The sequence below is a fragment of the Dermochelys coriacea genome, chromosome 3 (assembly GCF_009764565.3).
Source record: "Dermochelys coriacea isolate rDerCor1 chromosome 3, rDerCor1.pri.v4, whole genome shotgun sequence".
NCBI lineage: Eukaryota > Metazoa > Chordata > Testudines > Dermochelyidae > Dermochelys > Dermochelys coriacea.
The window spans coordinates 199,393,380-199,410,737 of NC_050070.1; the positions used below are offsets into that span (position 1 = coordinate 199,393,380).

At 38.3% G+C, this 17,358-nt stretch overlaps 1 protein-coding gene across 13 annotated transcripts in view; it reads left to right on the forward strand.

Moving 5' to 3' along the window:
• The window catches only part of TASP1 (taspase 1), a 223,086-nt gene that overhangs the window by 162,623 nt on the left and 43,105 nt on the right, over positions 1–17,358 (forward strand). For 5 of the 13 annotated variants that reach the window (XM_038397300.2, XM_038397303.2, XM_043512091.1 and 2 more), the window contains one exon: positions 2,936–3,845. The exons of the other annotated variants lie outside the window; for them this stretch is intronic. In XM_038397300.2, coding sequence (XP_038253228.1) covers positions 2,936–3,028 — 93 coding nt within the window. In that variant the 3' untranslated portion in view covers positions 3,029–3,845. Of the gene's footprint in view, positions 1–2,935; positions 3,846–17,358 lie in introns of those variants that run through there. 13 annotated transcript variants of the gene reach the window in all.

Here is a 17,358-nt window from a genome sequence, read left to right on the forward strand (position 1 = left end):
TGAACCTGTTATAGATTTAACTATTATCAAATAATAAAATTCCCAGAATTAAGTGATCGGCTTTAATCTGCACATATGGAAAATGTGGACTTTATGTCTTCAGTGTATCAGTTAGTGCAACTTCAATAGACACTACAGATAATCATTTTGCATGAGCATTACAGACCTGATCCTTGTCCTGGCACAAAAAAAACCTTAAAGCTGCCCTAAGAGTACAGCTAAAGAATCTGAGTGGAATAATAGCCAGGGAAACTACTATCCTCCTCCCTAACTTCTAGCACATGGAATAGATGAGGGTGTTGCAGGAACAGTGTGTGCTGGTGATTCTCTGGCAGTGTGATGTGAGAGCTACACTACAAAGTTTTGTCAGCATAGCTATGTCGATCAGGGGTATGAAAAACCCCCCACCCCTTAGCTGACATAGCTGTGCCGGCAAAACCCCTAATGTTGACACAGTACTCACAGAAGAGTACTTCTTTTGGCGTAGCTAACATTCAGGGAGGCAAATTGCTATGCTGGCAGAAAAGTTCCTGTCAGCATACAGTGCATCTACACAGAGTGCACTGCTGCTATAGCTATACTGACAAAATCTTTGTTGTGTAGACAACAGTAACTATTCACCTATCTCAGGTTTCAGAGTAGCAGCCGTGTTAGTCTGTATTCGCAAAAAGAAAAGGAGTACTTGTGGCACCTTAGAGACTAACAAATTTATTAGAGCATAAGCTTTCGTGAGCTACAGCTCATTTCATCGGATGCATTTGGTGGAAAACTATCCTACGCCTCTGGGAATGCTGTTACTATCCAGGACAGATTTGGCCATGTCTACACTGTAAAATTAAGTTGCCCTAACTTACGTTGGCACACAGCCGCCATAATAATTACATCACTTGTGTGTCTCCACACTTTGCTCCTTGTGTTGGCGGTGCACATCCTCACCAGGAGTACTTGTATCAATTGTACTGTCAGTGTGGGGCATTGTGGGACGGTTCTTGAAAGCCAGTAGCAGTCAACATAAGCAACACAATCTCTATGCTAACACTGGGTCAACCTGACTACATCGACCTTGACTCTACACCACTTGTAAAGGTGGAGTTAAGTTGACATAGCAGAACAGTTACATCGGTGGGAACAAAATTTAAGTGTAGACACTTTCATGGTTAGGTTGATGCAAGGCAGTTTAAGTTGACCTAACTCTGTAGTATAGAACAGACCATAGAGTAGCCCTGAGGCTTTTTTAAGTTACAACAGCATCCAAACCAGCAGCTCTGGGAGTTGAAGAGTGGGTAGAAGGGTTGTAGCAAGCTGGCTGTGACACCTCTCCCAGTGCACCAAGCACTGTTTTAGCCATCTGGCCCTACATGTAATCCACCATTATTTCAATATGTAGCATTATTACATTGCAGAATCAACACCATGTGGACCAAAATATATGCTGATATCATATAACAATGCTACATATGGAAACAATGATGGGTTACATGTGACAGTAACACAGCACTAAAAATAAGGCAGAATATGCTTATGTACATGTTTGGAATTGTAAAGTCTTTATCATTGCCCATTTACAACAAAGTATGCACTCGAAAATAAAGAAATTTCTTCAGTACTTACGGATCTGTCCTCCTTGGTAGGAGATTAGACTGTACAAAACAAATCTTCTGCAGTTGCAAAATAGAGCACAATAAATATGGACTGAAGAGGTGAAATAACCATTATGTCAAGCTATTGTTATGAGCAATGTAAATTATATAACCCCAATAAACACATGAGAAAAGGAGTAACTATATACCATTAAACATGAAATGGTATGTGTCAAGTTATAAGTTCTTTATAAGGCTTTAAGTGACTCCTTCGAAGGTAAAACAATAGACAAACAATAAACTGAAGCAGTACCACTCCTTATCACACAACAGGGCTCACACATGCCTTTGGATATAATGAATAACAAAATGTTTGCCAATATAAAACCAATAAACAGATACTTTTCAGAAATGGAGGACTGGATGACTCAAGATAGAGTTTCTCATATTTTTTCATAGTTGGACCACAGCTTAATGGTGTATCCTCCTCCATTCATAATTGTATAATATCACTTTGATAACTTTGGCAATTACTAACATTGAAAAGTAATATATGGAAAATATATTTAGATGTCCTTTAGTGCAGTTTCACAACCAGTAACAACCAGCTCTGGGTGGTAGGGATGGTGTCTTCCTATATCATTAGGGCCATTAAGCATTACCAGAATACAAATAGAGAATAATATATTAAATCCATCTAGCAATCTGACAAACTAAACTCTCATACAAAAGGAGTATATTAGATGGATGTTTTGATCTTTCCTGCTGAAATACTGTCATGACCATACTTTTTTTCCTCAAAACATTTTTGCAGTTTAACTCTCAAAAAAGTACACATTGGAATTTCATCCTAACTTTTTCATGTTAAAGTTGGCTTTAAGCTTTGAAGCATGAGTTTGTGTCCTACAAACATATTAAGTTCTAACCCTTTTTGAATCATCTAAGCTTTTGGCATTAATGATGTCTTCTCTCATGGAGCAGCACATATATATTATGTATTGTGCAAAAACATGTTTTCTTTTTATCAGTTTTAATTTTGTGTCAACTTTACTGAAGTCTCTTTGTTCACTTAGTAGGTAGGGTAAACTGCAGGATCCAATTTACCTGCTCTGCACTATTTATTATTTTGCATATGTCTACTATGTCCCCTCCTATTAATTAATGTCCTCTTTATACTAAACGTTCCTGGTCTGCAGCTTTTTCAGTTGTGTTGCAATTTGCATGTATATATGTTCATACTGAACAATCTAAACATTGTGGGCTTTTTAAGATGTCTTTGTGTCCAGCGATTCCACCTGCTTTCAGTTCTCTCAGTTTTTTCCACAATTGCTAAAGTTCTCACAATTTTTTCACAGACTCACATTTCAAGACTTCCTCCTGGAGCTGTGGCAGGGCAGTCTGTGGCAATCGAAGGAGGAGTCTGTCGGCTGGAGACCCCAGCAAACTGAATAACTTACTTCTCAGCTCAATACAGAGAATGTGAATGACATTTTGTACAATAAGCTCTTTTGTGTTTTAACAGATGTTGGGAATTTTACTCTCATTTTATACTCTTTATTGCAACCACGTGCACCATAACTTGAGATAAATGCTGCTGTTATTTATACTCATTCTGTGTGAATGGGTGTGTGCATGCTCATTTTTCTCCCAAACAAATCAGAACTCTTCCTAGTTGTGCAGGTGGGTGAAGATAATGTATGATTAATGTTGCATTTAAATTTTCATTGTTTACAGTTTAAAAAGTAATGCCCTAAAACTATGGAAAAAAACTAATTTAAAGATGTGGTAGTAACTGTCATTCATGTTCTAAATTAGGAAGTAACAGACCTCAGAGGTAGTTGTGTAGTAATGCAAAAGTGATTGTGGTTTGTACATTTCTTTTAAGTTTAAGTGGATCCAGTGGTGACTTAAACACTGCTTCTTCATCGCCTATGTGAGGCATTTTTCTTTGACAAAGAATGGTTTCAGTGAAACAATCTAGAGCAAAATTATGGCCAGAATTGTTTTTAAATAGTCTTATAATATAAGTTGTATCTCTCTTCCCAAGCTAAGATGTTACATAGCTTCAAGCTGTATGTATTACAAAAAAGCTATATAAAGATAATGTACCGTAATGCAGTCTTTACTTTGTGTATAATGGAATATTACAATGTAAATAAGAAAACAAAGTTTATGGAAAGATTCAATACTATTCTTTGTTTCTTGTTTAAATATATATTTTAAGAAAAAGGTACAGAAATAAACAAGCATATTACTGTATGCTAAGTATGTGTATTATTGTTGAGAGATCTGATAGTAGCACTCTTGAAAAAGTGACTTCCTCAAAGTTCACTTACAGCACGTGTGTATGTATATTAATGTGTCTAATATGTATGAATTATGCATACATTTACTCTAATACATTTTCCCTACATATTCTAAAAAGCTACATATTCATATAACTATGTGGGCCACATCTGCTTTGTAAGTACAAACAGTTATCTCTGGACACCAGTTCTGATATTTTAGCAAATCATTTGAGTTCTGAAGATGAGTTCTTACATTTCAAATATCCATTCAGTATTCTTCTTCCTGTTGGCAATGACAGCACCATAAGATTTTTGTAACAAGCATTTTGTTCAATGTCTTGTAGATAGGCCAAAGAGATACAACAGTAGTTTATCTTTTTTCTGTTCAAATTTGGTATCAGAAAGTAGATACTCCATTTTACCTTTTTCCAGAAGTACAGGATAAGTATGTAGTCTAATAACGTATAGTTCACCTAACAGTGTACTCACGCCTTTTTTATTTTTTATTTTTTTGTATTTTTGTGCCTGCTTATAACAGAAATGCTTGATTCTGATTACATGGTTGCATTGATTATGATATCAATGTTTTATGGAAAAAATTCTTAATAAATTTATTTTTAAAAAACTGGCCTGAATTAATTTTGAATGTAATGTCATTGCATGATTAGAGCTGTTTTTTCATTGTGAGAAATCTGCAGGCACAGATCTATAAGGACAAATTCTCTGGTGTAAATTAGTGCAGCTCCACAGACGTCACTGGAACTGTGCCAGATTACAGCAGCGGAGACTTTGGACCATAATTGGGACAACCAGATGGGTTAAACTCTGTGCCTAGCAGTTTAGAATGTACATTGTACCTCCTTGCTTTTTTACGGTCTCTCAGTAGCAGACTAAGGTTATGTCAGAATTTTCTATTTTACAGGGTCTGTACCTCAATGTCTCACCATTTTTCAGAACCCTTTTTTGTTAACATGCTATGGAGAATTTGAACCAAATTTCAGATGCTAATTAATATGTTTGTGAAATTATCTCCAACTTGTGTTTGTGTTTGTATGTTGTTTTTTTAGGGAATTATAGAAAATCTGATCACTGGAAAAGCTTGATTCCTCCCCACCCCTACCCTTCACACAGTACACATTTACTGTTCCCTGCTGCTGCCTGAGTAGTAACATTGTGCCTTGAGAGAGAATTAGCCACTCCCTCCTTCAGTTCATTTGCATACTTGGGGAGAGTCACTAATATCCTGGTTGTCATGGCTATGGCTGCTTTTGACAGCTGATTTCCTCAGACTATTCTAACATATTTCAAAGAAAGGGCCACGAGGAGCTGCGATGAAAGCAGACTGGATTTTGATAAGCTCCTGCTGTGCTCCTTTGGGTTTGTACTGTGGTAAATTACACTGTTTCTTTTCAAAGGGTAATTGTTATTTTCCTCAAAAAGGGTTACATTAAAGTAAGATTTAGAATTTAAGATCTTTTTTGTGTATATTATTTATATGTTTCTTACAAATTGGGGAATATAGCTTTCTGAATATTTATCTTTTTTTTTTTAAAGCAGGAAATATATATGAGTCCCTACTCGGTTTTGTGTTACAGTTTTTAAAAGTCATTTAGAAGTTGCCCTGAACATGAAGTTGCAGTAAAACTAAAGGTTTCAGAGTAGCAGCCGTGTTAGTCTGTATTCTCAAAAAGAAAAGGAGTACTTGTGGCACCTTAGAGACTAACAAATTTATTAGAGCATAAGCTTTCGTGAGCATCCGATGAAGTGAGCTGTAGCTCACGAAAGCTTATGCTCTAATAAATTTGTTAGTCTCTAAGGTGCCACAAGTACTCCTTTTCTTTTAGTAAAACTAAAGTTGCATTTAAAAAGGTTTTGTCTGAGTACAATTTAATTAAATTTCTTCCAGTATATTGGTCAACTTGGCACTGAGTGGTGAAATATTGAGCATTGCAAAGATACCAATGGCAATAAAATATACAATGAAGATGACAAGTGTGTAAGTGCTTTACTATTGAAATAGTACATCTATCAAATTTTCTTTCTATTAAAAAAATTAAGGAAACTTGCAAACATACTTTGATTAATGTTATTAAGGTTGCTCCCATCAATAAACTAAACCATACAAAATTGGGAAATACAAAGTTAAGGATTAAAAGTCAAGCAATGCCAGGATGAAAGTTGCCCATGCAACCTTAATTTGGCCCCCTTGTGCCATATGTTTATTATAGGCAGAAGTGACTACCTGTGAAAAGTTTGGCGTAAGCAGCTTGTCTAGCATCACATAGGATCTCTGTGGCAGAGGCAAGGATAGAATCCAAGACTCTGGGGCAGCATTCAACTGCCTTAAGCACAAGACCATCCTTTCTCTGCCTGCAGTCCCCTTGTTCACTACAAACTTTTAAACTTTTGCAAAAAATGAGGCCGGCAACAGACAACAGACTCATTACACAGCCCTGATTCATCCCCTGAGCAGATCTGTCCTGTGCACTGAATGAACCAGGGGTCTTGTGTGTTTATTTTTATTTATTTTTAATAATCATGTAATTAAAGGCTGTATCATAATTCATACATGCTAGAGAGTAGAATTAAGGTTTCATAAGCAACATTCATCCTAGCACATCCTAACTTGCAAGCTTTTAATTAATACCTTTTAACTGTTAATTTTTTATTTCCTTATTTTTATGGTTTGTTTATTGAAGAGAGCAAACTTAACTAATGCTAAATGGGACTTTTTTTGTTTGACTTGATCAATAGAACAAAACAACCCAAAATAGTAACCTTACTTCAGTAATTATCTACAATCTTTAGCAGTTTTTTAAAGGAGTGAACATATTAGCTTGATAAGACTTAACCATAGTTACTCCATAAGCAGCAATGCTGCCGAGTTCTAGAGGATTCAGTTTCTTCTCATTTTGAGAAATTTATTGTTCCATATGCTCAGATTAATTTTTGTGTGTGGAGGCATGATAATTTATAAATGCAGTATAGAAATGGTAGATAAGTAGTGTCTGGTGAAAGGGTCTTGCAGGTCGCAGAAATAATAAGGGCAATACATTGAGCTCAAAAGGATTTTTATGTTGAGATGTATTGGACCAGATCCTCAACTGATGTAAATAAGTGCAGCTTTTCCAAAGTGAATGGGAGCTACATTGATTTACACAGTTGAGATCTGGAGACAATGAAGAATGACAAGATTTTGGGTAATGTCCCTCTTACTATGATTTTGGTGCTTAATTGGAGGATTATCCCCTGTGGGAACTGTTCCTCTGGACTTGATAGGAGTGATATGCTACTTGAATATTTCAGATTCTTTTTATTGTGGATTTAATGGAAACAGTTTGAAAATGACCCCTTTTGCCATCTGAAATATTTTGGTGTCTAGCGATTTCTATTTGTGTGAAATTAACCCCGCAAACATTTCTTGTTTGAGTTCAATCTTTCTGAAAACAAGCAGGATTTTAAAAATGGTCTGTGAAATAGTTCAATTGGCGCCTTAACATTTTCCCCCTTCACCCTACCTTCAACTTACGTCTACTACCTTGTGGACTAAAGGAAAGCCCTGATGATTTGAATTCCACCATATGGGTAGTACTCCCTTGGTGATTTTGTTGTTGTTAGTAAGCAACTGAAGTATTTGTTTGTTTTGTAATATAAACCAAATAGCAAATCAAGCAGAAAATGAGTAGCAAGTACTTAAGTTTTTTATTTTGGTTACATGTCTATACAATCTGCACATCACTTACCAATGCGGGTAGACAGACATGCACTAATTCTGCTCAAGCTAGCATGCTAAAAGTAGCAGTGTAGTAGGCAGTAGTGCAGATGACTGCTTGGGCTAGCAGCCCAAGCATGTATGCAGGAGTCCAGCCTGTTTGTACTCAGGCTGCTATCCCATTGTGCTGCCCACAGCTACACAGCTATTTTTAGAGCACTAGCTTGAGCGGGACTAGAGCATCTCTGTCAGAGCTAGGAAGCACACACTCAGCTGCACTTTTGATGGACCCTGAGAGCAGCACACTGCTGCTAGAAGCCTGGCTTCGTATCCAGCTGTGGCACGGGACGCTGAGCAGACCACCTTCCCCCACTGTTCAGCTCCACCGCTGAACTATGAAGCTGTATGTCTAGTGTTCTCCACCTCACCTCAAAAATGCTATGAAAGTGAAATATCTTCATTTCATTCAAAATGTTTCTATAATCTTTTGCTTCTATCTGCTCATATTTTGATTTCATGCTTAACACATTTTATAATCCCCTTTTATGAAAAAATAGGTGAAAAATGCTTTGTACTCTTTAGAATATGCAAAATCAGTTGCATTAATAGTGCTCTAAATGTTCATGTATTTTCTCTTCTCCAAGGTACAGCTGTTTTAATCCAAATACTGGGCTGAACAAACAGTGAATAAGGGGAACTCATCGGGGGGGAAGCTAAATAGATTTTTTTTCTATTTTGTAAAGAGGAAAAGGAAAATTGTTCTTGAATATAGCAAATATTAGGAATAATGGCACAGCAGGAAAGGCACAAAAAGAGTCCCTACCCTGGAGCCTTACAATGTAAAAGATAGAGAGGAGGCATGTCACACTAGGAGGCCTGGAAGATGGTGGTAGCTAAGGGCTTATCTACACCACGCAGCTTTTAGTGTGTGTAAACGCTCTTTTTTGGTACTTAATTGGCGCTTTTGCCGACAAAATACTTCCAGCCCCACGAGCAGCCTTAGCTTTGTCGGCAGGAGGGCGCTCCGGCCAACAAAGCCGCTTTCATGCTGCTCCTTACGTCAGCAAAACTTTTGTCTTTCCCGGGGGGGCTTTTTTATGTACCTGTCAAGGTTCCTTCCCCACTCTGAACTCTAGGGTACAGATGTGGGGACCTGCATGAAAGACCCCCTAAGCTTATTCTTACCAGCTTAGGTTAAAAACTTCCTCAAGGTAGAAACTTTGCCTTGTGCTTGAACCCTATGCTGCCAAGCGTAACCACCAAGCGTGTTAAACAAAGAACAGGGAAAGAGCCCACTTGGAGACGTCTTCCCCCCCAAGCCCTACACCCCCAATTTGCATAGGTGAACACAGACCCAAACCCTTGGATCTTAAGAACAATGAAAAAGCAATCAGGTTCTTAAAAGAAGAATTTTAATTAAAGAAAAAGTAAAAGAATCACCTCTGTAAAATTGGGATGGTAAATACCTTACAGGGTAATCAGATTCAAAACATAGAGAATCCCTCTAGGCAAAACCTTAACTTACAAAAAGACACAAAAACAAGAGTATACATTCCATTCAGCACAACCTATTTTACCAGCATTTAACAAAAGGAAATCTAACGCATTTCTAGCTAGATTACTTACTAACTTAACAGAAGTTCTGAAGAGCATTCCTGATCTGTTCCTGGCAAAAGCATCACACAGACAGACAGACCCCTTGTTTTCCCCTCCCCCCCCAGCTTTGAAAGTATCTTGTCTCCTCATTGGTCATTTTGGTCAGGTGCCAGCGAGGTTATCCTAGCTTCTTAACCCTTTACAGGTGAAAGGGTTTTGACTGTGGCCAGGAGGGATTTTATAGCACTGTATACAGAAAGGTGGTTACCCTTCCCTTTATATTTTTGATGGTATCCGTGAAAGACAAAAGTTTTGTTGACAACTTCGCAGTGTAGACAAGCCCTTAGATTCTATTAAACAGTGTAATATTGTGTGTATGTGTGTGTGTGTGTGTTTGGGGGTAGAGACGGCATTTTACCACTTCAGGTTAATGTTCGTAGGCATTGTGGAAGAGAAGAATTTGAATAAGGAGCAGGTAGAGTCCTGACATACTGAAGTTGGTAGGCCATTCCATTCATAGAGGGGTGAATGGAAGAAGATGGGAGTGCGATATTGAGGTCAAAAGGGCATCAAGGTTGGCATCTCTATTGCAGAGCGTATGTCTACGCTGCAATTAGAAGCCTTCACCTGGTCCATGCCAGCTGATTCGGTCTAAGGGGCTTGGGCTAAGGGGCTGTTTAATTGCAGTGTTGACTTTTGGGCTTGGACTTGAGTTTACACTCTAATTAAACAGCCCCCAAACTCGAGTCATCTGAGATGGGTCAGCCGCAGGTTTTTAATTGCCATGTAGACATACCCAGAGAAGGGGACTAAGGAGGATAATGTAAATAGCTGGAGCTATACATGGCCTTGAAGGAGAGAACTAGACATTTAAACTTGGTATGGTTGGGGGGCGGGGGAGGAACAGCTGGAGAAAGTGAGGTGGTGTGATTAGATGAGGAAGATAATTTTAGCAGTTGTGTTTGGGGATAGATCTGGAGGGGGAAGCTATGGACCCAGGGAGACCAATAGTGGGATGCTGCAGAAATAAAGATGGGAGGTGAGCAGGTATGGACAAGACAAAAAGGAAGGGTCCCATTCTTAATACCTTGTGGAGTCAGTGGCAGCAGGATTTAACACCCCTGGAGCCACTAAGCAGTGATACGCCATACCAGCATTTCTCAGCTCCTTCATTTGCTACAGATTTTAAGTCTTCATTTAAAAAAAAATCTAGCATTTATGGTTATGAAGAATATATTCCAACGGTGAGCTGATGCAACACTGTCTGCTTGGTTTTAAAGTTGTTTACTAAACATGCTTGGTAAACTTATGCCTCCCAAATTAAAGAAAACATCTAAAGGTTGATGATGTACAGTATTTAAGGCAGCAGTTGTGTTTTGGAAACTTCATCAGCTAGCCTGCACTTTCCTGTCCCCTTTTCCTCCTCCTACCCCATATTTTGTGTACGTCTCTATTTGCAAATGAAAGAGAGAAAGTTGTAATGGCCTTGCATCTGTTTAAACTGGGAGGAAAAAACACAACTTGGAGAGACTAGGAAGCTGGACAGCTCTCAAGGGTGTAGGAAGGGATTAATATGCCTTAAGGGTTTTTTAAAACAACATTTATATCATATATATACGAGCATATGTATGGGAATGTGTATGGCCCCCCATCCAGCAGAGCACTTAAACTTATGCTTAGTCCCGTTAAAAGCAATTAGACTATTTGTGCCTGAAGTTACCCAAGTGCATGGCTGGATCAAGACCTTAACTTTAACTGCCATTCCTCTGACTTGTGCTTCTTAAATCTACAATAACATGTTTTTCAGATAATGCTGATAAACCCCAGCTGACCTTGGGAGACTTGGGCCTATTATGAGATTACTTTTGCCCCTTTCACTTATTTTAAAAAAACAACAACAAAAATAAGAAATTATATGTTAGGGAAAAATTTATAACGCAGCATTCAGGTTTCACAACTGAATATTCAACCTTCATTTTTGTATTTCCTGCATTTTGAATATTTAAATATGTAAATATGCCCTCTTATGCATATACATACTTACAGTTTTTATCTGTGATAACATGTTTTAGATTCACATGTATCTAAAAATTGAGGACCGATATATATTTCAGAACTTGTTTAAGATTGGACTTTGGTAATGTATGCAGTTCCTTTTGGGTGCCTGGCTATGCACCTTTAATAGTGAATCAATACACTTTTAAAATTTTAATTATACATAACATGGTTCTCTGAAGTTCAGATTATGCTTTTTTATTTTTTTAATAAGCTCTATGGAATCACCAGCATCTCCAAAGACTGTGATTTTTGGCTATCACATATATTGTTAAATACCAGATCCTCAGGCAACAAACACATGTTTATGCTGATGACGGTGTAACAAATATGCAATTTTCTGCAATATCCTTGCAACACCTTATTGAATTAAGTTTAAGTATCTTTGCAATGGTTATGTATTGTGCATCTGGATGATCAAAAGACTATATTGAACAATGTGGCAGACAAGAATGGTCTTTTGGGACAATATGTGTGAAGTGGATTTCCTGGGAAATGTCTAGGGTAAGGTAAATGCAAATTACCCACCCCCAGTTATGCAAAACACCAGCCTTTTGAAGCTAAACCCTGGGGAGTGGGTCTTTGTCTGGTGATCCAATGTTACATAAGACCAGGATTTCAAAGGCTCAAGCTTTATAGATAGAGCCCTACCAAATTCACGGCCATGAAAAACGTGTCACAGACTGTGAAATCAGACATCTCCCTTGAGAACTAGCTATTGCAGGAGAGGTGGAGAGGCAGGGCTGGGGGCGCCCCAGATGGGGGCACCGGGCTCAGAGCGGCCATGCAGGGGAAGGAAGAGCAGCTGCTCTTGCGAGGAATATCAGACCCATGGGTCTGGGTACCTCCCCCAGTTGCAGGTAGCTCCACAGCTGTCCTGCCTTCAGAGTCCAGCTGGGCTGTGAAGGCAGTGCAGAAGTGAGGGTGGCAATCCTGCGTCACATGCTCTACAACAGCTTTGTGAGCCCCCATGACTCCCTTTTGGGATGAGCCCCCTGCCCTGGTTACAACACCATGACATTTCAGATGTAAATATCTGAAAGCCTGAAACAGAGTAATTTTAAAATCCTATGACCATAAAATTGACCGGAATTTGGTAGGGCCCAATACTGTATAAAGGAAAGACTGAACTATTCATGGGGATGCTTGTTAACCTCCGAAAACCCTCTTTGTGGAGTCTGAAGGACTGGCTCCTACCAGAGCCCTTGTTGGTGATCATGGCTGATCTCTTATAAACTTATTAAGATACGTGCAGGTTCTCTGAATGTTTTTAATATATTTTCCCTGTACTGCCTTCACCTTTAGAATGTGTGTGCTTTTTTCGAAAGAGCTGGGTGGGACTCATAACTACTGGCAGTTACGTTGATCATAGCCCTTGGAGAGAAAGCAAAGTGCAGACATTGGCCTGTTTAGGCGGTCTGGCTTACTGGGAATATCAAAACGTAGGCAGGAAACTGCGTAGCCTGCAAAAACCCTGGTCAAGATGGGGAGAGACGCATGTGGTTTGAGCATTGGCCTGCTAAACCCAGGGTTGTGAGTTCAATTCTTGAGGGGGCCATTTAGGGATCTGGGGCAAAAATTGGGGACTGGTCCTGCTTTGAGCAGGGGGGTTGGACTAAATGACCTCCTGAGGTCCCTTCCAACCCTGATATTCTATGATTCTATGCTGGTGGCCGAGGAGCTGGAATGGGTTTCCTTAGTGGACCACAGAGGGAGAAATACAGAAGCAGTTGCCCTGAAAGGTGACAGATAGGATTCTGACACAAAAATGTTGCCATGTTTTCTGCTTAGCTGACAAGTGACGGTTCTCCTAATCCTTTATAGCTATGTCTGTTTTCCAAGTCAAATAAACTTTTTTCCCTCCTAACCCTATAGAGACCAAATTTTCTGATACAGAAACTATATAGGACACAGTGAGTATTTACTTTTTCAAGGGTGTAATTAAACACCTCCGAACCCTGGCCAAAACAAATAAAAGCCCCCTAGTCTGTCCATGTGGGAGTTTGGCACAAAAATGCCATTGGCTGTAAAATCTACAATAGAAGGAAGGATTAAATATAAAATTGGCTTGGCCATATTCTGAAGAACTGTAATGTTAGTGTTTACAATATCCAAAAAACCTAAAGCCAAGCCAAAGGTGGTTCATCATGACCAAACTGGGAGGTATTGTAAGGAAAAATGACCACAGTGATTGCTACTTTAGGAGGGAGAACAGCTGCATGGCTGCAACCACAGTTTGGGAAGCCAGTTAAATGAGGACTAGCATATACTCTGCCTTGAAATTACATGGTATTTTCTCAGAGTGGCAATTGGCAGCAGTCCTTACAAGGCAATGGAGAAAATGGAATGATCTATAATGTGGTTGACTTCTACAACAGCTATGGAGTTCAATACAGTCTTGGGGTTACTTCTAAACTGACCTTTGATTTTCATTTTATAGACATCCTGTTTTAAGGTGCCGTGTAGCTACACAATATTTATGTACCTTTTATTCCAAAAAACACTTTACTTCAGGGCTAATCTGAAGTCTGTGCACGAAGAAACAATTACATATGGAAAACTCTGAAAGCTTTTCTTATTAGAGAAAGGAATGTATGTTGTATGCGTGGGAAAAGAGGAATCTTGAGATGGATTGACTAACCACTGTGGAGAGAGATGCCACTAATGACAAATGAGCTAAAACTTCTCAATCAGGTGCCGTAAGTTGGACTCTGATATTCGTATTTCAGAACCAAATCAAAATACCCCTGTTAATAGGAGCAAAGCATCTTCATCTTTCATTGACTTCAATGGCACTTGGATAATGAGCATTTCTGAAAATTGGGCTACATATATTTAGGTGGCAAAAATGGATTTAGGATCTCAACTTCAGGCACTCAGGTTTGAAAATTTTGACTAAGGTCCCCAAAGGTGAGAAAAGGGGGAGTAAATATGGTAGTTGGAGTGGCATTCTTGAAGGGATCTTCAGATGTTCTGTTTGGCAAAAAACAAAAAAACTTTGTAAATCTGAACTACATTTGAAACAATTAAAAATATTTTTAAAAAGTATTGCGATTGCTTAATGCCACCTGTGTTTAAGTAATAAATGAATGAGAAAATGCTAATGGTGATTGCAGTAAATGGACTTTTATCAGTCCATGGACTGATCCATCAACAAAGTTTATTCAAGATTTACTTGAAAATTCAGTGGATTTACTTTGAGTTCCTTTAGCTGTCATGTCTACTCTAAAGAACAAGACAAACTGAAATCCAGTCACCATTTGCCAAGGTGACTGATGACCATTTATCAAAATTTATTGAGAGGATGGAGTTTTATGAAGATTTATGTCTGTTTGAAAATAGCTAACCTTTGCCCACAGCCAATACACTACAGTGTCCTACCCAACTCTGCTGGAAAAAGCTGCTTCTGGCTCTCAAAGACTTTGTCTACACTAGCAAAATTTGGACCTGTAATTCCCTGCTGCAACAACTCCAGCAGTGGTCACTACAGTGGAAGTGCTACTGTAGTTGGAGCTAGGGCATTTTTTATCAGAGCCTTCTCATTCTGTTCAGAGTGACCTTACAGATCAAGAGAGAATCCTGCTCCTTGGTCAAACTGTGTTGGAAGGGCAATGTTGTACTAGGTAGTCAAAAGTCCTGGATTGGCAGGCAGTTGAAGGAAAGGTTAGTTAAAATGTGTCTGAGTAGGGAAACAAAGGCTCTGTTCAAAAGGCGGAGCAAACAAATTGATTAAAAATAAGAACTAGAGCGAAAAGAAGTCAAAGAGGAGTTACTGTGGGGAGAAAGAAAGCAAATTGATTTGTAAAATTAAAGGTATAGCACAAAGAAGAAAGCTTAGGACAACTGAGGAGAGAACATCAGAGAAGCTTGGTTAAGCATTGGTTTACAGTTCACTACCTTATTTACTGTAAATGGCACAGAATAGCTGAGACCACAACCTGATTCCTTCATCCTCCACGGTGTCTCTGCAGAAACACAGAAACAAGAAAAGCACCCTCTGGATTACTGGGCCAGGGGTTTTATTTAAAAGGATGTTTTCTGAACTATTGGATCATGTACTGCACAGTGGGGGCAGGAGGAGAAATTTCTTATTGGTGAGCAAGGTTAGCAAGGTCTTTATGCCAGACACAAGATGGGTCTCACTGTAGAAGTCTGTGGACATACAGGTAACAACAAAATCAAGTTTCACACCCCTGCCTCAGAATTAGCAGCCACTGAATTCACCATACTTTTAGGTTACTAAGGGTCAAAACTCTGAGAGATGGTGTTGTTAATTAATAAAAGTTTTGTATGCTTTTTTGATTTTTATGGAAAACCTCGAGAGAGACCATTCACTTGTGGTAGCTGCAATCCATGTGATTAATTCCATTACCAGAGAACTCCTATATAAGGGGCAGTTGTCAACTAGTTCTTAATCATTACTGGGGTGTTACATTTTCTATTTTTAATCTCTTAGGCCATGTCTGTAGTAGGAAAATAGTCCCCTGTAGAGTTGACCAAGACCAGTTAATGTGTATTGAGGGTGTTAAACCCACCTACATTAAGTGCAAAGTTGTGTTTAAAAACATGTCAAATATGTGTTGGCTAATACTTTTAACTTAACACCATTTTAATTTTAGAACACGTTTTTTCTTAGAATGGGATTTTCAAAAGCATCTAAGTGACTCAGGAGCGTGTCTCATTGACTTTCAATGGAGCTTGTGTTCCTTAGTCATTTAAGCTTATCTGAAAATCCCACCCCTAACTGAGTCAGGGCCTTAGTTTTACTTGGTTACATTATTTTCCGGCTTAGTTTTATGTCATATTAACGTTTCCAATAAAGCACACTGCACAGGGATATCAGTCTTTCTGAATCAACTGCTAACCTACAGCTTTTTAAAAGCTCATCAATACTTATGAAGTATCGCTTAAAACATTCAGAGATTGCTATTCTTAAATATGGCCAAGGGGGAGGAAGATGGTGAAGGACTGGAATGAGCATATTGGAAAATACCAAGTGATGCTGTAAGTGAAAGGAATAATATAGATATGTCAGTAAATTTATTTTTAAAATATGTATGCAGTGACTAAGGTGCATTAAAAGAATACCATTATTTTAGAATTGATATGTACTGTTATTTCAAGCTCTTCAACTATATTTGGAAAAAGAACAGGAGTACTTGTGGCACCTTAGAGACTAACAAATTTATTTGAGCATAAGCTTTCGTAAGCTACAGCTCACTTCATCGGATCCAACTATATTTGCCATCCAAAGATATTGTATATATGGTGAGGGAATTTATGTAATGTCCCTAATATTGAGTAATATAAGCTGTCTTGTTATTCATGTTGATAAATATTTGTTTTTTTATAAATGGTTTATTAAGACTATAGAAACTGATGTTTTTAAAAGAAAAAGCCTCTTAGATTTGCTAACATGCAGTCTTTTGGAAGGAACACATTGGGGTGAATGTTTGAGGTGAACTCCTGGCTCCACTGAAGTCACTGGGAGCTTTGCCATTGACTTTAGTGGATCCAGGATTTTACTCTTCAGGCAATTCTTTCAGAAGGCACAAATATTCTTAGCCCCTTAATATCAACAATATCAATCAATTTTTGCAACTCCTAATGTTAAATAATATTTTATTGAGCAATGGGTATTTTGGAATGTACCAGAAAGAGAATGGTCTATGCAGACGATCTGGTTGACCCTGTAAAATTATGGCTGAATGCTTTCTACTTGAATACAAGTATTTGATAGCAGGAAATTGCAAACTATTCTCTGCTGTGCATCAGTGTTGGTTGTTTTATGTTCAGAAATGTTTTTTGGGGAAATCCCTAAAAATAGAATCTCGCATCTTCAAGGCAAATGATTTAATGAAGCCAGACCTAGATTTGTTCTGAACACTTCAGGAAAATCTACATGAGCCAAACATTTTGAGCATATTTTTACAAAGGTGGTAACATATAGAGCTCTTGTTCAAAAAGCAATCATCTTTTTGTCTTCTATTTTTAAAACATATATTATATGGAATACATGGTATGGTGCAATACAAACATTTTATTTCTGTGCAATTTTGAATTGTTATATTATTCACTAGTGGCAAAACCACCACCATCCTAAGTGAATGCTAATAAAACCATGATA